This window comes from Mirounga angustirostris, unplaced genomic scaffold (assembly GCF_029215605.1).
Source record: "Mirounga angustirostris isolate CCGP_5_RB_7025 unplaced genomic scaffold, mMirAng1.0.hap1 SCAF_9, whole genome shotgun sequence".
Classification (NCBI taxonomy): Eukaryota; Metazoa; Chordata; class Mammalia; order Carnivora; family Phocidae; genus Mirounga; species Mirounga angustirostris.
This window is the reverse complement of record NW_026991717.1, coordinates 122,835,360-122,855,857: the sequence shown is the minus strand read 5'-3', so window position 1 is coordinate 122,855,857 and position 20,498 is coordinate 122,835,360. Positions and strand designations below refer to the sequence as shown.

The 20,498-nt window shown below is 36.1% G+C and overlaps 2 protein-coding genes across 15 annotated transcripts in view; one reads left to right on the top strand and one right to left on the bottom strand.

Moving 5' to 3' along the window:
* The window catches only part of CEP128 (centrosomal protein 128), a 393,611-nt gene that overhangs the window by 22,864 nt on the left and 350,249 nt on the right, over positions 1 to 20,498 (top strand). For all 14 annotated transcript variants that reach the window (XM_064571430.1, XM_064571438.1, XM_064571431.1 and 11 more), the window contains 4 exons: positions 11,433 to 11,559; positions 12,578 to 12,696; positions 16,045 to 16,136; positions 18,377 to 18,449. In XM_064571430.1, coding sequence (XP_064427500.1) covers positions 11,433 to 11,559; positions 12,578 to 12,696; positions 16,045 to 16,136; positions 18,377 to 18,449 — 411 coding nt within the window. The remainder of the gene's footprint in view (positions 1 to 11,432; positions 11,560 to 12,577; positions 12,697 to 16,044; positions 16,137 to 18,376; positions 18,450 to 20,498) is intronic.
* Positions 1 to 20,498, bottom strand: part of LOC135361638 (large ribosomal subunit protein uL11-like) — a 110,095-nt gene that overhangs the window by 18,392 nt on the left and 71,205 nt on the right. The gene's annotated exons all lie outside the window — the stretch shown is intronic.

The following is a 20,498-nucleotide window of genomic DNA, read 5'->3' as shown; positions in this document are numbered from 1 at the left end:
TCTGCCATAATCTGTGGGAATATGTGTAAATTGGAAAGAGTATTTCTCACAAGTGATTCTGATGGGCTCTTCAATGAAAATTGCTTTCTTAGCATTAAACTGCTATGGAATATATCATAACCAAAAATGAGGGTTTTTGTCTTTATTTTTTATTTATTTATTTTTTAATCAATATGTGTCCTGTTTAGGGAGAGACTCTGGAGAGTGATTTTTTTTTTTTTTCTTTTGGTGGCTGTGCTGTAACTCATACCAGTCTTCTTGCTATAGAACCTGCTGTCTTTTTTTTTTTCTCCTAAACATCCTGAAACAGGTTTATCCAGTATTTAACCGGTGTTCAATTGTTAAAAAATTTCTCCATTCTAAATATACATTGCTTTGTTGAAATTAGCATTTCTTTTTTTAAAATAGAAGAGATTTCCTAGAAAATGAGCAAATTCTTTTGCTCTAGGGAAGACAATAATTTTTATTATTAACTTAGATTTTGTAAATGATTCTGTTGCTAAACCTCAGGAAATGGATAAGTGAGGTGTGTGTGCATATATATGCATATTTAGTATCTGTTTCATTGGGATTTAACTTGGTGAACCTAATTTGCAGTGGGTGAGGGGAAATACAAATATTTAACGTAGCGTTTCCCTCCTGGGGTGATCTCCCCCAACAAGAGAACTGTGAGAATTACTCCTGTTGGTTTGTAAGGCCTAAGGGTCAAGAGTCATGTTGGGTTACTTTTTTGATGACTTTTCCTTGAACTATAGCATAATTTCACCTTGTTCCTTTAAATCTTTATAACTGCCAATCCTAGATTTACTTCTTCTTATATGTGAAGGCCTCTCTACGAGGAGTTGAGCAGTGTTAAAGCATATCGGTGATGCAGTCCACGGGGTCACACCTCCCTTTTCATGTCTCCATATGCTTACTAGGACATCCCAGGCACTCTTTTATATTACCTAGTTGAGTTCTCTCCACTCTTTTATATTACCTAGTTGAGTTCTCTCCTGTTAGGTAGATACTATTATTATCCTCATTTACATGATAGAAGAATCGGGGGCACAGAATGGTTGCTAACTTGCCCATGGGCTCAGGGCTAGTTAGTGACAGAGCTGTGGATAGGATGTTATCCTGAAGCTTAGCATCAGGATTCATTTACTTCACTGAGTCATGGTTGCTCACATTTGTGTGATGCTGTGAGTTCATATTTCTGAAAATTGGGATTTTGGGTTCAAAGTTTGAAGGCTTATGTACTTTACGATGATAACCTAGATTTTGGGGATTATATTAACTGATAGAAAAACAGAAGCCCACTGTCACACAAGTCATTAATGTTATAGCTGATACAATGTCCAGAACGAGAGTTAGCAGGAACAAATCCAGAAACAGAACTGGGAAGAAATATGGCACTGAGCTAGGACTGGCATTGACAGATTGTCAAAGTTGGCGGTTCTAGCTGCCACTTAGGCAATGTGGAAAGTTCTGCAAGTTGCCTACATCAGCATCAGTTTTTCCCTTCCTCCTAAATAACAGCCATTGATTTTTCACGAGCCTTTTTTGCAGCTGCTTCAGCCAATGAGCCATATTTAGTTGGATAGTATGTCTTAGGGTCTTTGGGTGCAATGAACTTAATGACTTTATGGAAGTGTCATCTTACATTATTTCTCATGCTGTAGATTTCTTTGGAGGTCTGAGAATATTTGGGCAAAAGAGGACCTGTGGGGAAGGTTTTATTTGAAAGCTTACTATGAAGAGTTGGAACGTATTGTACTCCTGTATATAATAGTACAGTTGATAAGCCTAGTGTTTAAAATATTTCTAGAACTATGTGTTCCTATTCATGAGAGAGCAGGGTCTGTTTTTGTGTTAATATTATAAAAATGGAATGCCCTCAAGGAAGACTATTAAAAAAAAAAGAATATTCAACATGAAAAGTTAATACCTTTTGCAGTAGAAATTTGGATTGCAGCTGAGGCTACCAGCTGAGGCTACACTAGTTACTATTGGTTATATGAGAAAAATACAGTTGTCTTGATTCAAATCAGCAGACTGATTAAGTTCATTTTTAAGGTAAAGATTGATGAGAATATAGTAATATCAAATTAGAACTTAGAGACTTGCATTAACAGGTAATTTTTCTTCTAATTAGGCACTCTGATTAAAATTTCCCTTTGGGAGTAATAGGATGTTACCATCTGGCATATGGACTTTGAAAGAATTTGAATGTTAAATAATAAAGTTCAGGTTTTTTCTTGTATTCAATGGGTTTCAGTTCTCAAATATAGTGACATCCCAGAAGGATAATGGTAATGGTTTAGGGCCAGGCACAAACCACTTGTAATATCCCAAAGCTGAAGGTTATCTGCCCCTTGTTTTCCTGGCTGAGTTTTACTAATTGTCCTGAAGGTGAAAATTATTCAGTTTAATGTTAAGTAGTAAGAGTCTATGGGTGGGCGCCTGGGTGGCTCACTCGTTAAGCATCTGCCTTCGGCTCAGGTCATGATCCCAGGGTCCTGGGATCAAGTCCCGCATCGGGCTCCCTGCTCAGCGGGAAGCCTGCTTCTCCCTTTCCCACTCCCCCTGCTTGTGTTCCTGTTCTCGCTGTCTCTCTCTGTCATATAAATAAATAAAATCTTTAAAAAAAAGAAAAAAAAGTCTATGGGTAAAAAATTATAGTCAAGCAGTTAAATTCTGCTACTACCTCCTTTTTGTAAATATGTTTTGGATCTTAGGAATTAGGTTCTTAAAGTCTTATATTTAAAGTTACATTACCAAGTCCATGAAATTGCTAGACAGGAGAATAATTTTTATAGAATTTTGCTTTGAGGCTAATGGAAAAATGTAGACTCTGGAGTCAGATTTGAAATTTAATCCTGATTTAATCCTGAAACCATTTTAGTGACTTTGGACAAGGTATTAAACTTCTCTGAACTTGAATTTCATCATCTGAAAAATGAACATTGTCCTATATCCCTCATTATAACTAACAGTTATTAATGTGGTCACACTGTTTAGACACTTGCTAAACATTCATGTTTTTGTTGTTTCTTTAATTCATCCAATAATCCTTACCTTCAAGCATTGGCTATGTTCTTAATGTAGTACTTGGTATATTCTAGGCACTCAGAACAGGTTACTTTCCTTTCTTTGAATTCATTGGGCCTAAACCCAGTTTCATTTGTGTATCATTGTGACAATAAACAACATAATGTGTTGCAACACTCACAGGGATATGTATGTCTGATTATTTTGACTTCAAAGTATATGCTAAGTTAAAACATACAAAATATTGCTTTTTGTCTATCTTCTATTCATGAGTATGTCTATTAAGAACACATTCCGTGAGTGCTCATTTATTGATACTTAAAATAACTACATACAAATATTTTAAAAATACTTCCAAATTATTAGAATGTGTATGATATATGGGCTTTGAATATATGATTTCATTTAAAAACAAAATAGTTACATAAATAAAAATGTATCATTTGAAAGGGAATTTCTCAATTTCGGGAATACTATCATGCACTTATAGTTCCATAAATCAGCGTATGGAGAGAGGTTAGGCAAAGCACCTGGAGCTAATGATCTTTTGGTAAATAAAAAATAAAATAGTAGCAACCATTTTAAAAATACATCTCAGCAACAGATGGTGGGACCAGAAAAATATGCAAACCATAAATTTACACTCTTGTTTAATTTTTTAAAACTCCTCCTCCTCCTCCTCTTCCTCTTCTTGTTTTTAATAGTAGAAGACAAATAGACTGTAAGGAACCAAAATAGAGCTGATACAATTAACTGCTCTACAACCAATATATTTTGCAGTCTGTTGTCAGATAAACTTTGGCATTCTGTAGAGAAATAGGCAGTGAAGGAAAGCCAGGCATAAAAGCAGTTAATCAAAGTGCCTATGGATGACATCATTATCCTGGACAGAATTTTTAAAATGACCTCTTTTCTGCTTGCGCTTCTGCCCTGGATTTTGTCAAGCTGACCTCTATCATTTGTAAATCGAAGTACTTCAATTTATTTTTACATGTCATTATTGTAGATACATCTAAATTTATAACACAAACTTTCTATGGTCACTGGTGCTGTATATATTGTGAATGTTTGCTAAATACTGACTCTTTAGTGTTAGGTGAAAACAAAACTCAATTTTCAGGCAGAATGTTTTCCAGTTTCTGCTTAACTATGCAAATTTGCATGCATTTCTGTAGAATCTGTTATGTTAGGGGACGTTTTTTCTTGGTATGTAAATAAGAGACAATTTAGAGTGAGAAAAGTATCTGAAGAAACTGAATGGGATCTTTACATGGTTTCCAAAATTCAAGCCTACTTTAAGATGTATTTATTTGAGAGAGAGAGAGAGAGAGAGAGAGAGAGAGAGAGAGAGAGAAAGAGAATGTGCATGCATGCGCACACGCACACAAGCAGGGGGCGGGGCAGAGGGAGAGGGAGAGAGAATCCTCCAGCAGATTCTGCGCTGATGCTCAAGATTGGGCTTGATCCCAGGACCCTGAGATCATGACCTGAGCTGAAACCAAGAGTCGGCCATTTAACCGACTGAGCCACGCAGGCACCCCCGAGCCTACTTTAAAGTGCAGCACTTATAATTTTTACCAAGGTTATTGCTGGCTTTTTTTTTTTTTAAGTTGTATTTTTCATTTGTATGGAAGCTAATTATTTGATGATTATTTGGTAGCTATTATATGTATATGTGAATAATGACTAGTCCTAGTTTATTTCTATTATGGTCTCTGTGGAATAAGGGTAAGTATCTTTTAAGAATTTTCTAGTGACTATTTTTTGTGTGATTTTCTTTTTCTCTCTCAAAACGAGCATAGTCAAGGATGGAATTAGTTTTGCTGTGAATGTGAATTTGTGAGGTACAGTGATTATTAGTGAAGTAGTTACTGTTGCTCTATATTTACCAAGAAAGTTTATACATGTGGTTCTTTGCCATTTCTCATTTTCTCTTATTGAAGCCAAATTTTATTGAATGATTTATTGCTTAGGCATTTCTGATAACTGTTTGTGGAGTTGGTGCCTAGTTTCCTACTGTTTACTATTGCTTGGAAACCTTACCTTCCTACGACCGGTCAAGAAGTTTGCCATTAAGAATTTTGGAAAGTCAATATTTTTAACTTAAAAAAAAACAAACCAGAGTTCCAGGCCCACGTAGGTAGAGTTAGCATATTGTTCACTGGGTATTCTATAAAACCACTACTGAATGCATGGAGCAGCTATTTGAGGACTCTGGAAAGTAAATACAGGCAGTCCTTGTGGCTTGGTTTTGATGTGCATGAGTTTCATTCCTCAGTTTGGCCAAATAACACCAGTCCCCAAACAACACAATTTGAATTTCAGTTAACAAAGTTTAGTAACTATGAGTAACTGCAAAAAGTACACACTTTGCTACTAGCTCTTCAGTTCACATATTACTATGTAAATAAGAGATGACTGCTTTTGAAGTCTGTTGCTGATTGCTCACAGATAGTAAAACATATAGTTGTGTTACTTTCTTGCCTTCTAATGATAAACTTGTGGTGTGCTCTTTTACAAAAATAAATAATAAGGGATCGGCTGATAGTAAAACAATAAAGTGAAAAGTGATAATGCTGGAAATGAAATGTGAATCATATTATGAAGGAGTTCTTTGTGGAGTTATAAAGAAATACCTGCTGTTAGTGGGAATATCGATACTGTTGCTATTCAAGAGTCCCTAAGTATACAGCCAGAGGAATTTAGTGAAATCATTTTTAGGGAATGACAAATTCTTCTGAAGAGTTTATCCAGAGTAAAAATCCCATTTTTTCATTCCATTTATTTTTTGCTCTTCTATGCATTGCCTACAGTCATCCTAGAAAAACTATATACTGAGCAAACTAATCTTCCCCAGGCACTGTTCTAATTATTTTACATACTGTCTTATTGTGCCCTCAAAAACAAAACAAAACAAACAAAAACAAAACAAAACAGAATTTTAGCTGCTATGGTGTGAACTATGTGGATAAGAACAGAAGCAGAAGCAAAAGTAGCACCTCTGAGGAAATCACTGCCCGGCTTCCCTCCGGTCTTTCTGAATCATGATGTTTTCAATGATCACACCTCTTATTTGGACTCCCCATTGACGCCTGGATGACTCCCTTTCATAGACTTGCTTTGCACTGTGGTCAGTCCTTTAGAGTTATATACTCTCTTTTCAGTTCATTAAATTTGACTTCTGTTTTGTCTCTGATTAGAGTCTTTCACATAGAGCCATCACAGAACTTTCAGAGCTCTGTGAGAATTTTAAGGTTTTATATTTTTATTTTATTTACTCATTCCTTTATTTTTAGAGATTTTATTTATTTATTTGACAGAGAGAGCACAGACAGGGGGAGCAGCAGAGGGAGAGGGAGAAGCAGGCTCCCGCTGAGCAGGGAGCCCAATGCGGGGCTCCATCTCAGGACCCCGGGATCATGGCCTGAGCCGAAGGCAGACACTTGGAACCGACTGAGCCACCCAGGCGCCCTGATATTTTTATTTTAATGTTAGTCTAAAAGCTTATGTAGTTTTACACGATTTCATTTATCTGCTAGTTTCCAAAATAATGAGTTGGTTTCCTAGCATGCTCAGTAGTGACCAGTGGTTTTTTTTCTCCCTTGAAGATTTTTAACTCACAAATTTATGCACATTTGAAGTGTTTGAATCCATTGTAGGTAATATTTCCATTGATGCTCAAATTATTTCATCATTGCCTAGAGGGAGAGTTCTTTCTTTTTTTTTTTTTTTAGATTTTATTTATTCATTTGAAACACAGAGATACAGAGAGAGAGCATGAGCAGCGGGAGAGGCAGAGGGAGGGGGAGAAGCAGGCTCCCCGCCGAGCCAGGAGCCCGATGATCCCAGTTCCCTGGGATCATGACCTGAGCTGAAGGCAGACGTTTAATGACTGAGCCACCCAGGCGCCCCTGCCTAGAGGAGGACTTCTGGACTAGAAGCATAATATGCTTTTAAACTAGAATGCTAAAGTTTAAAAGCATGTCTTGACAATTTGGTTAAACTATTTTATAATTGCCATTCAGTTTCAGTGCCCAAGTTTTATTTGTATTCGTACCAGTACATAGTAGTAATGTCTCAATTATTTTAGTCTAACATCAAATGAATGGCGGTAAATGAATAGACCTAAAATGTAAATAATACATTCATCTCAAGTTGAGGTGGAAAATATGGCATAACATATTCCATGATGCTGCTTTTCCAGTCTTTCACATGGGGACATAGGTGGAAAATGGAAGCATCATTTGGTACCTGCACAGGTAGCCACGCTAAGCTCTTAGAACCTGTACAACTGGAGTCGGCAGCACAGTCTTGTGTGGAGCATTGACTTAGCGATCAGCAAAACAACATCATCCGTCATCGTACATTAATCTTAAATTGAGTTTTATTAGTGTTGTGTTTTTTTTTCCCCCCATTTAATTTCAAGTTTGATTTGCTTTGGCACCTAGTTAGGGGTTAAAATCCTGAAGAGTTTAAAACAGTTTTTATAATTTTATTATTTCTTTATCTCTTTGTTTTTATGTTTTAGGAGTTATCAGATTGGTTTCATATATCACAATTAGATTTTATGCAGTATCTCTTGTGTTATTGCTACTTTAAGTGTAGGGTTTTTTTTTTTTTTTTAAAGATTTTACTTATTTGGGGCACCTGGGTGGCTCAGTTGGTTAAGCGGCTGCCTTTGGCTCAGGTCATGATCCTGGAGTCCCGGGATCGAGTCCCGCATCGGGCTCCCTGCTCGGCGGGGAGTCTGCTTCTCCCTCTGACCCTCCCCTCTCTCATGCTCTCTGTCTCATTCTCTCTCTCAAATAAATAAATAAAATCTTAAAAAAAAAAGATTTTACTTATTTGAGATAGAGAGAGAGAGCACAGGCGGCGGGCGGGGGGGGGGGTGTTGTCAGAGGGAGAGGGACAAGCAGACACCCGCTGAGCAGGGAGCTGGACACTGGGTTTGATCCCAGGACCCAAGATCATCACCTGAGCCCAAGGCAGATGCTTAACCAACTGAGCCACCCAGGTGCCCCATGAAGTGTAGGTTTTAATTCAATTATATTTTCAGTTTTGTATCTTAGGAGGAGGACCTGTTTTTGCCATGATACTTGTAGGAGTAATTAAAAAATATTTGTCTCATTTACCTTTTACATTATAGTTTTTGGTCTTTATATATCAGCCTGTTCATCTATTCAGTGGTGTATGATAGATCTTTTTAGAATTTTAAAATGAGGTTGCCAGGTAGTTTGTCTAACTTTTTATCTTATTTCTGAAATGATTAAATTTCCAACATTTGTTATTACTTCTAGATTTGGGGGTAATGGATCATTTCTCTTATTCTGTAATATTTTCCATATGGTTCCATGATGGGTTTTTGTTGTTGTTGTTGTTGTTGTTTTTATTAGTAGGGAGTGTGTGTGTGTGTGTGTGTGTGTGTAAATTCATTTTATTCATCAGCATTTAGCTACAGTTTAGGATTTGTTAGCAGTAAACCCACATGAAAAGGATGATGGCAAGTTCTCCTTCTGGCATTGGTAGATAAGATTATTTTGGATAACCTCTCCTATTCAGAACAACTAGAAAGGCAAAAAAAAAAAAAAAAAGTATTATGAATCTATCAGAGAACAACCAAGAAAGTGAGGGATTTTGTAGTCTAGATCTGGTAAAGACCTGTCAAAAATGGAAGTCCAGAAGGATGAGTTGTGCATTTGTGACTCTTCTTCGTGTAAGGCGGTCGCTGATTTCAAAAGAGATGGCTTAGAAGCAGAGAGGATAGGATCAAAGCTTTCCATAGATTGGAGAGGCAAGAGAGACCCAAACTGGAATTCAGGAATCTTCAGGCTTTCACTGGAGACACTAAAGAATGATAGCCTAGGAAAAATGATGAGCTGAAAATGAGAGAAGTGATGAACTGAAAATAGACCTGTTCTGATGGGGGCAGAAGCCCAGCTTTGAATCATCTTGGTTCCTAACCAGATTAAGGTTATTTGGGTTTCCTAGTGACCCTAGCCTGACTTGCTGCTAGAAGCAAAACCACATCCCTTCTGGAGGAAGATGTCATCATCCAGAGCTTTAAATAATCTCCACAATTTTTCATATACAATGTCTATTGCATGATAATCAGGCATAAGAAAATATAAGAGGTGACTGAAAATCAAGGGAAAAAACCAGACAATAGAAACATACACAAGAATATAAAAAAAATTCTGATTAACCTGTTCAAGAAATTAAAAGACAAGATTGAGAATTTTGACAAAGAATTGGAAACTCCAAAAAAGAACCAAATGAAAATTACAGAAACTGAATAATATAACTAAAATAGGCAAATAAATAAACCAATTCTGTTAAAGTATGGATTAAATAGCAGTTGGTATTACACTGAAGAGAGAATTAATGAATTAGATAGGCCAGCATAAGATACCCAAAAAAGAAAAATGGACAAATGCAAGGATGAATAATATAGAAAAGAGCATAAATGACATATAGGATTTGGTAGAAAGATTACTTGAATATAACCAGATTTTCAGAAAGAGAGGGAGGAGAGAAAGGGCGGAAATAATGTTTGAAGAGATGATGGCTGAGAATTTATAACACAGGAAAGATATCAAGGTAGAGATTCCATGATCTCTATGGGTCAAAAATGGGATAGCTACATATAAAACTTCACATTGTTATATCACAGTAAGACCATTGACAGAGTCAAACAAAATCTTAATAATTAGAGCTAGAAAGGGCAGACTATCCACAAGAAAAGCAATAACAAGAAATGACCGCTTACTTTTGTTTCTAAAAGGATACTGTCATCAGGCCTCACTTGAAAGATGTGAATAATAAAGATAAACACAGAAAAAGTTAATAGAGCTGGTTCTGTCACTAACTTGTGTGATCTAAAGTCATTTTATATTTCTAATCCCTTTTTCATGTTACAGTTTAGATTTGAGCTTCTTAACATGGTTTAATTTTATTCAGAGCTTATCATAGGTTACTTATACACTATTTCGTGTTCACTGTAAAATCGTTGGTCTACTTACATGTTAGATTTAATTTTATTTTACTTACGTATAAATGATTCTCAAGGTAGACCTTGTTTTCCTGGGCCTTCTCTTTGTATTTCTCTGGATTATTAGACTGGGTCCTATAGCCAGTGAATGCTCAGGCAGGATGGTATCTTGTATATCCCAAATTAGGGAAGCAGGGGACAGAGAGTGCAGAAATATTAGCCTCCCCCCCCACCCCGCAGAAATGAGAGCAACATTAGAGGTGCACTCCTGAAATTTTATTTCTTTAATCCAGACGTTTTATCCTCGGTTCTGCAGAAGAGCTAAATCCAAATAACCAAAATGAGAAAGGATTTGCTCATTTGTCATTCACATTCTGTTTCATCTGTGCTTTCTCTTCAACTGAGGTTACTTTTTTTCTGCACGGTTCCCCAAGGAAACCAAATTGTTCTCTCCATAAGTGGTCTTCTACTCTTTAATTCTGGCTGAATTTAGGAAACCCTGTCCTGTCAATCATTTGTTTTGACATTCTCTTTAAAGAGTTATGGGTGATTTGTTCTATGGATCTATGCATTATTTTTATTATTTTTTATTTATCCTTGGATAAGTTATCTAGACCTGAAGTTGCCCAGTAGTTCAGGGTATGTGGATTTCCCTCAGCTTTTCTCTCTGTTACCTTGGGTTTCAGTTGAATCCTCTTTTCAGGTCTGTAGCTGTGTATAGCTCTGGACATTATTCTTTGTATTTAGTGTCTTTTTATTTAATGCAGCTCTTTAGGTCTAAAAGTTGTCTTATATCCCCTGCTGGCTGACTCCTTAATAATCTGAAGAGAACATTTGGACAACTCTATTCTCTAGTATGTATTAACAGTTTGACATCTGACCACATAGTTTTCTGGTATTTGAAGTCTTTGAATGAATGAAAAAGATGTTCTGATATGCAGTTGGGCAATGTACATTATTTTAATAGCAGAAGTCACTGTGATAACTGGTTAGTTTCCTATTTGTTATAGACCTGGGGCTTCTGAAGGAATATTTAGAAGGAAGGAAGACTCTCTCTCTTCTTTCAGATATATGGCCTTGTTATGTTTCTAAGTATGGGTGGCACATCAATTAGACATTTAATCTGGTTTTGTAAGCCCTTAGGTAGTAGATCAGTTTTTCACATTCTGCTGATAGACGGAATGGGTAGCAACAGATGCCTTTTAAAACCAGATGTTAGAATTGGTTCTGAGAATATTTCTCTTTACTATGTTTATAGTTCTTAACATACCTTACTTCAAAATTTTTTCTGATATAAATTCTCTTTAGGAACTCAGATAATTTCAGAAATAGCTTTAAAAATCTCTTGTCTGTTTGTATTTGGAATTGTTTAAAGAGAATAACTTTTCCTTCATTATATTCTTTAATTTAGTTAAAAGAAAGCTTGGAACAATCAATAGGCCAACTGCGGAGTCAACGTTTATTGAGAAACTCAGGAGGGAGAAGTATTTCTGTTACAAGTCTGAGTGCAAGTGACCTCGATGGTGGCACTGTGACAGGTAAACTCTTCAGATGTTTTGAAAACTCTTTTTTGTTTTACAAATATTCCTGAAGTCCATTATTGGATACATTTAGTCTTTGGAGAAATAGGACCCATATACAATATCATACAAATAAGGTTAAGAAGATGCAGTTGTCAGTAATTTTGTGGTGACTATTTTGAAATATGTTCAGTAGGACATTGTTATTCTATTACTTTTGTTCTCAGACTTGATAGACTACGTAGAATTTTATTTGACAAAACTTGGATTTAATTGTCTGTCCCTAATCAAAACGAATACACAAATAGGATTTACTGTGTGGTGTACTTTCTAGATGAGAAGTCTTGTCCCGGCTTCATAGTTTTTCAAAGTCTGATTAAGAAATATCCTATGACACTTGTTAAGAACAGGTGAATTTTATCTTTGGTGCCAAGCTAGATTTCAACGGCTAGGTTAAAGATGTAACACTTGGTTTGCCTGTAGTTAATCTTAATACTTTTCTACAACACTGAGATCACATTTGAATGGAAAAGACTTAGAATAGAAAAGAACAGAGAAGTCTGCAGTGAAGAGAGGTGATTTACATAGAAGTGAACATTAGTAGCCCACATTGTTAATATTGCTGTTGATCATAATAAGGATTAAAAATTGGACACAATTAGCTATTTTTATGTAGTTTTTATTGATTTTTTTAAACAATGTTCAGATTTTAGATTAGTTTGTTTGAAAAATTGTTTAATTTATATTTTAGAAAGACATAAAAGTTATTTTTATTTGCCAATTTATTATTTTTAAATAAGGGAAATACTATATTACATCTTTGAAAAGTATAGCAAATTAAAACCTTTAATGTTTTCTATCTCCAAGTTATTTCTGTTGCTCATTTTATCGCTTTAAGAGCAAGATTAGTGCTGATTTTGTGGCCCTAGCAAGATACTTGGGAAATAGTCTGTGTTAGGGCCAATCTAAACAAAATTTTAGATTGTTTCTTCTCCTGCTTGTTTTTATTCTCTTTTTTTTTCTTTTATCTCTAAAGAGAGCTACCGGTTTCCACCTACCTCACCCCTCAAGGACTATGGGGATCAAAAGGGTACTAAGCGAATTAGGTCCAGAACTGGTGTCCGATTTGTTCGGGAGCCTGATGACATGGGCCAGGTACTTTGTATTATTCTGTAATCTCTATTTGATATATATATATTTTTAAACCAAGTAAACTATTTTATTTTCAATAAATAATTATCATTTACTTTGAATTTTGTAATGGAGGAGGATGTTTTGTGGAACATTTAAAGGTGAGTTAAGCTGGACATGTTTTGTTTCCTTGTTCGGGTGGCTCACTCTTCTGTAGCCCTGCTAAGTCAGCTACTTTGTTTCATATAAACAAGTTAGTCCTGTGTTGTTAACCTATTGATTTTTTTCATTAGTGTTTTTCTGATTGTTGAATCACTGATGGAGCTACTTAATAGAAGCAAGACCTTTTATACTTTTTTTGTGTATTTCATGTATTCACTGAAGATTTTGGATGTATTAGTTCTACAGATATATTTCTTTTTCTACTTTAAACTTCCCTACAAGAGCTGAAAAAATGTTTCTTGTTGCCTTGGGTAGCTAAATTAATTAGATAAGGGACTAGAGGATGTTGCTGACTTTGACATCTATGTTTTGGTTGTTTCGGGATTGCGGGCTCAAAGTTTGTCAGGATACTCACCTGTAGCTTTTACTTGTTATAGCTTAGGATAGAAGTAACAGAACCAAGTGCACAAGAAGATGCCTTGTAGAAACTTTTCCTTTACTGTGTTACTTATTTTTTTGGTAGGTGCAACTTGCTAGAGTGGATTATATAATGAAGCCTGGAGCAGAGAACAATATCCTAGCATGATTCATTTACTCTTTCATTCTATTTATTTAGTGCTAGTGTTCTGGGACAGTGCTTGTGCTTGGAAACAGGAATAAGTAAAACTTACCTTTTCCTGGAGCTTGTAATCTGGGTGTGTGTGTGGGGGGCTACTTATTAATCAAATAAGTACACAAATACACCCTTAACTGTGAGCTGAGTTGCAAGCTACAGCAGAAAGCATAGGCCATGGGAGTGTGTGGTAGAGGGACTTGCCCCAGTCAGGGAAGGTTTCCTGAAGAAAGGCTGATGGGCTGAGACCTGAAAGTTGAGTGAGTCATTTTAGGTAGAACAAATACTTTGGCAGAAGGAAGCTAACACCTATGAACAGCTTAAAGAAGGCCATGTGGCTGAAGACATATGAAGGGCTGAGACTGCACAGCCTTGTAAGGGGGTGACAGTTATTTTGAAAAGATCACTCCACCTCTAGTGTGGAAAAATGGAATCAGTGTGGGCAAACCAATTAAGAGGATATTGCTGTGTTGTGGGTGTGAGATGCTAGTTATTTGGATTAGGATAAATGGAGTTGGAGAGAATGGGGTTGGGGGTAGACTTAAAAGCTATCTGGTGGGTAAAATAAAAGGTCTTGAAGATCAGATGACCATTTGGGGAGGGTGGGAATGATTGAAAAGGAGGTGTCAAGGTTGAGTCCTAGGGTTCTGGTTTGCAAAACTGGAAAACCATGGCAAAACCCAAGTGAATGGTCTGCTCTTCATTTACTGTATTACCTCCACTCCTTTCTTTTTAACTGTTCTTCCTGACTTTAAGTCTCTTAAGATGACCTTTAGCTCCACATTGACTGTGTACTTTTTTTTTTTTTTTTTAAGATTTTATTTATTTATTTGACAGAGAGAGACACAGTGAGAGAGGGAACACAAGCAGGGGGAGTGGGAAAGGGAGAAGCAGGCTTCCCGCCGAGCAGAGAGTCTGATGCGGGGCTTATTCCCAGGACCCTGGGATCATGACCTGAGCCGAAGGCAGACGCTTAACGACTGAGCCACCCTGGAGCCCCGACTGTGTACTTTCTTAATGCCCTGCACATCATTTGTCATTTTGTTTGCATGTCTATCTCCCATGTTAAATTCTGAGCCCCTTGTTTCCTACCACAGTTGCCGGCACTGATTAGTTGCTCAATGTGCATTTGTTGAAATGAATGAATTTGTTGTTTCTGCAAATCTCTATAGCTTAATTTTTTGTTGTAAATTATAGTATACACATATATATGTGGTATACATATTTACAGTTAAAAGTACAATAATTTAAAGAAAAATTCATGTAACCACCACCCAGGCCAAGAATCAAAACATTATCATACCCCTAAAGGCTCTTTTACACTCTTCCCTTCCCCAAGGGCTGTCAACTATCCTGACTTTTATATTAATCATTCTCTTGCTTTAAAAATAAAACAAAACATTTGCACTACTTACATCTTGTTTAGTATTCTCTTTGTTTAAACTTTATATAAGTGGAATAATACTGTATGTCTTCTTTTGCTTTTTTTCAATTGATGTTACATTTTTGACATTCAGCCTTACTAATGTGTAGGTAGGTTTGAGCATTTCATTTTTACTGCTATATTATACTCCACTGGGAGAATATATCATAATTTATTTATATCCATTCTGGTTTTTTTTTTTTAAAGATTTTATTTATTTATTTGACAGCACAAGCAGGGGGAATGGCAGGCAGAGGGAGAGGGAGAAGCAGGCTCCCTGCAGAGCAAGGGAAGCCTGATATGGGACTCAGTCCCAGGACCCCGGGATCATGACCTGAGCTGAAGGCAGTTGCTTAACCAACTGAGCCACCCAGGCACCTTATCCATTCTGTTCTTTTTTCTTTTTTCAAGATTGTGTTTATTTATTTGACAGAGAGAGAGACAGCGAGAGAGGGAACACAAGCAGGGGGAGTGGGAGAGGGAGAAGCAGGCTTCCCGCTGAGCAGGGAGCCCGATGCAGGGCTCAATCCCAGGACGCTGGGATCATGACCTGAACTGAAGGCAGACACTTAACGACTGAGCCACCCAGGCGCTCCTCCATTCTGTTCTTAATGGGCTTTTGGTTTATTTTCGGTGTTTTCATTATGAACAGTGTTGCTCCAAACATTATTGTACATGGCTCCTGGTGCACGTGGGTAAGAGTTTCTCTGCAGTGTGGATTGGCATACTATGGCATGTGGTCTAGTTGAATAGAGTTATTGTGTAACACAGCCATGCTCATTTGTTTATGGCTACTTCTGTGCTAAAATGGCAGCATTGAGTAATTTAGACAGTGATCATATAGCCTGAAAGCCTGAAATATTTGCTGTTGTACTCTTTACAGAAAAAGTTTGCTGACTTTTTTTTTTTTCTTTTAGGGTATCTAAAAGGCCCAGAATTACTGTACTATAAAGGATGTGATGGTTTATATATAAAAAGTTATATGTAACTTTTTAAAAATTGCTTTTCTTTGGAAAAATATTTCTTTCAGAATAGACATGTATTTTATTATGTCTTAATAACATTATAAAATTTGGGCATTAGTGCAAAAAATAAGTTCTTACTAACCTTAGTGAATCTTCATGGAAGAATTAAACAGAATCCTAAATGGATAACTGTGTTTTGTCTTTACCAGCTTCATGCTTTTCATCAGTCCCTCCGAGACCTCAGCAGTGAACAAGTTCGGCTTGGAGATGATTTCAATCGGGAACTTGCCAGAAGAAGCCGGTAAAAACAGAATACGGTTTTTGTTGGAGGCATGAGTTATTAGAAGAACACAATAAGTTCTGTAAATGACATGTTTACATGAATTTAAAAAACAGTGCTGTTTTTATACCAGTATTTTAAAATTTATTAAAGGAACAGTTTAAAAATCCTTTGAATTTAGAATGTACTATGACTCCTTGTTAGCCAAATTAATTTCATATATATTTTTAAAGATTTTTACTTATTTATTTGAGAGTGAGAGAGAGCGTGCGCTCTCGTACATGAGCAGGCGGAGGAGCAGAGGGAGAGGGATAAGCTGACTCCCTTCTGAGCAGGGAGCCTTCATCAGGGCTTGATCCCAGGACCCTGAGATCATGACCTGAGCCGAAGGTAGATGCTTAACAGACTGAGCCACCCAGGTGCCCCTAATTTCATATTTTTAAAAACATTTTAACTTACTATACTGGAGTGCTGCCATTACAGAGGGATACATTGCGAGACCTTAGCAAAGAGGTCGATTTGCAAATACATTGGAGGGGGTGAGAGGCAGAGGCAGAGACCAATCTGATATTTTAGCTTTCAGTTGAAATCTTCAAAAGTGAGTGGTTTATATCTGACAAGTCTTTGCAGTTTTATCAATTCTGGGTAGTTCCCAACAAGTATCACTTTATTTAAAATTTCTTCACTGTCTTTTCATTTTCATCATCAGCAGTGACAGTTGTTTTTCATTTGGAGGCCATATTTTTACAAGAAACCAAACTTTTTATCCCTTCTCAAGAGTCACAATCTATAGACAACAGTGATGAGGGAACAACAAAGCTGAGTGGAAGTTTGTTTACCAAGTTCACTTGCTAACTCCCATTCCAGCTGACAAAATCATTCCACACACCAGCTTTGTGTTGCTATAGCAAAAATGGGGTCAAAGCTATAAATGTAAATCTGTGATTATCAACTGTAGTCTATATAACTTACCTGCCTTTAAATGAGGAAGGCAGGAAATTTAGTAATAAGAATTAAATACCTGGGGCGCCTGGGTGGCTCAGATGGTTAAGCGTCTGCCTTCGGCTCAGGTCATGATCCCAGCGTCCTGGGATCGAGTCCCGCATCGGGCTCCCTGCTCCTTGGGAGCCTGCTTCTCCCTCTGCCTCTTTCTCTGTCTCTCATGAATAAATAAATAAAATCTTTAAAAAAAAAAAAAAAAAAAAAAAAAAAGAATTAAATACCTTACTATTACTCCTACTACTAGTAGTTAATATTATTTAACAGTTACTTCATGTCAGATAGATTTAGGTTTAAATTTTACAACAACCCAAATTATTATTATTATCATTATTATTTTTTCCAATTTTTGGATATGGAAAGGGGCACAGAGAGATGAAGTAACTCAACTTGCTGGAGTTCAAATGGGGTTTGTGGTCTAGTCAGTATTCAGATGTAGGCATATGGCCCCAGAGTATTTGCTCTTTACCACTTATGGAACCACCTGTGGTTCAGGATCGTTTCTTGATATAGCTGGTATGAATAAAGAAATTAAGTTCCTGAATTTTGAGCTACATTGTTGAGCTATGTTTATTGTTAATCTTTTAAGCCAGTAAGGGTTAGTTAATTAAAAACTAGGTGTTTAGTTTTGACAAGTTAATAAAATTAGTAGAATGGTGTCAGCATTCTAATATAGTATGTTCTTGGATTGCTTTATTATGTAGCTTTTACACATTTGAAGAAAGGGTACAAATTAAGCACTAGGAACATGAATTTTAGAAATTTATCCTATAAGAAGACAAAGGGGAAGTTGTAGGGATGATTTATTTATTTAGTTTAAATGATCATTTGGATGTGCAGTGGTGGACTGGGAATCTTCTGATCCATGGGCTGGTATGGTCTGCTGATAGTTTGTATGACACAGAGGCATGTGTGAGGCAGAGAAACTTTACTTAAGCCAAATTAGAAGTCAAGTTTCTTGTGAAACCTGGTGACTTAACTTTGTGATTTTAGGATCCCATTCTGCTTACTTGTAACACAAGTGTCATTCCCAAATCAGCACCATCGGCATCAGCTAGGGATTTGTAGAAATGCATATTCTTGGGCACTATTGCAGATCTATTGATTCAGCAGTCCGTCTTAATAAGTCCTCCAGGTGTTTCATATGTTGGCTAATGTTTAAGAACCACTGCAGTAGAGTATTATGTAATAACTATTATGTTGTAAATTTAACTAATTGTGTATATTTTCTCAGCCAACTTAAAATATTTTTCTTTGCCTAGGTCGGATGCTGAAACAAAAAGAGCTTTGGAAGAATTGACAGAAAAACTTAATGAAGCCCAAAAACCAGATGTGGTAAGAACTCTCTGTTAATAAATAAATAAATAAATAAATAAATAAATAAATAAATAAATAAATAAATTCATATGCAGATGATAGTGTGGCTGGGCTCATCATAATCATAGTTAAGCTTAGTAGATTTTAACTTTTTGGGTGACATGTGCCATTTTGTCTAAAATATATTCTTGTACTTCTTATAAAATATTAATAAATTTGGGGTATTAAAGTTTTAAATGTTTATAGTGGTAATATATCAGAGATAGAGTTATTATTTAATATTTTAGAGTTTCCTTATGAATATTCAGAAGAGACCCAGTGATTCCATGGCTTGTGTTAAATGATGTTTGAAAAATACGGAATTTCTTGGTAGTGACTCTGTAGCACTCCTCATTAAGTATTTTCAGTATTTTTATTTCACATACATCTGTAATCAGAATTGCTGCAAAGACCTTGCTGTCTGTTGTTGTTGGACATAATGCCAATTGAAAATACCCCTAATTCTCAAGTTTTATTATCTCAAACTCAGACTGTTGACAGTCATTATTCAGTGGTTTCTTTTTATCAAATCACTGTCCTTGTGGAATTAAAGTGAAAAATGAAGTACATACAGTGTCTGTTTCTTTGCATCATCAGTTGTTTCTCTGTTTTTTTTAGGAGAAAAAAATCAATAGAAATTGTCAAACTTGGAAATTTACCAACTTCAGGAGCAATGTGTATTTATTCATATCCCACAGTACCTTTTGTTTTTTCAAGACCAGGAATCGTAGCAGACAGACTTTTTTTCTTAACATGTTTTATTCAAACTGAAAGTTTCTGAATATAGGCAGATATTTTTTTCTGCTGTTTTTATTGTGTTTACAGTTCTTTACATAGATATGTTGAGTTTATTTTGGAGTTTGAATTTATTGGCCACATATGCTAAGAGATGGATATGCTCTATTTTTAAAGAGATCAACTTAGTTACTCTTCTTGCAGTGAAATTTGCCCGTTTCAAAAATTTGAATAAACATCTGGCCACATAAAAGCACATTCCTCTTGTGCTTTTGGTGCTGATTTCCTACCAAGTGCCCTGGAGAGGTGAAGATACAATGTCTGTCTTTTGTTGAAATAGACAAAATCTTTGCAGTTAGTGCCTGATGATATGTCAGGTGATGCTGATGTGTGATCAGGAAATGGGATACTTCCTTTTTTTTACATAAAGTCCTAGAGTTTTCAAAGCATACCAAAAACTTCAGTTTAAGTTGTGCCAGTCTAAAATACTTGAACTATCGTACTTCAAAAACAAAAGTATTTTCTGAGATTAACACTTTGGAGCCTTTCTTAGTTAATTGCAGTGGTTCACACAGCAAGAAGTCTATGCCGTCGTCTGATTTACATACTATCTAAACAGGAACTGAACACATACTTTGAAGAATGTAGCTCCCAGACCTTTATAACTTACTAAATGATCTTCTGGCTCTTGTCATATATTCTAGAGTGGAACCTGTCAATTTATAGCAGAACCTGCTGAAGCTTTGTTTTTTGTTTTTTAATTTTTAATTTTCTAAATTTGGAGATAATTTACTTACAGAAAAGTGTATGACTCAGTGAATTATTACAAGGTGAACAGGCCCATGTAACCACCACCCAGATCTAGAAATAAAACATTACCAGTGCACGAGAAGCCTCCTCATTCCCTGTCCCAATCACTAATTACTCCTTCTTTTTCAGAGATGACTATTTTGACTTTTTACCCCATAGGTTAATTTTGACTGTTTTGAATTTTTACGTAAGTGGAATCCTATAGGGCAAGGTTTTTTGTGTCTGTTTTTTGCTAATCCTTAAGGTTATGATATTTCTGGGCGTTGTGTCAAGTACTTCCAGTTTGTTCATTTTTACTGCTCCTTGGTATTCCATTGTATAGATTTACTGCAATGTATTTTAACATGATATTTGAATTATTTCAAATTTTGGGCTATTACAAATAAGGCTGCTGTGAGTAATCTCATACATGATTTTAGTGCCTATGTACATGCATTTCTGTTGGTATGTAACATGTAGTGCAATTGATAGGTGCCTTCACAT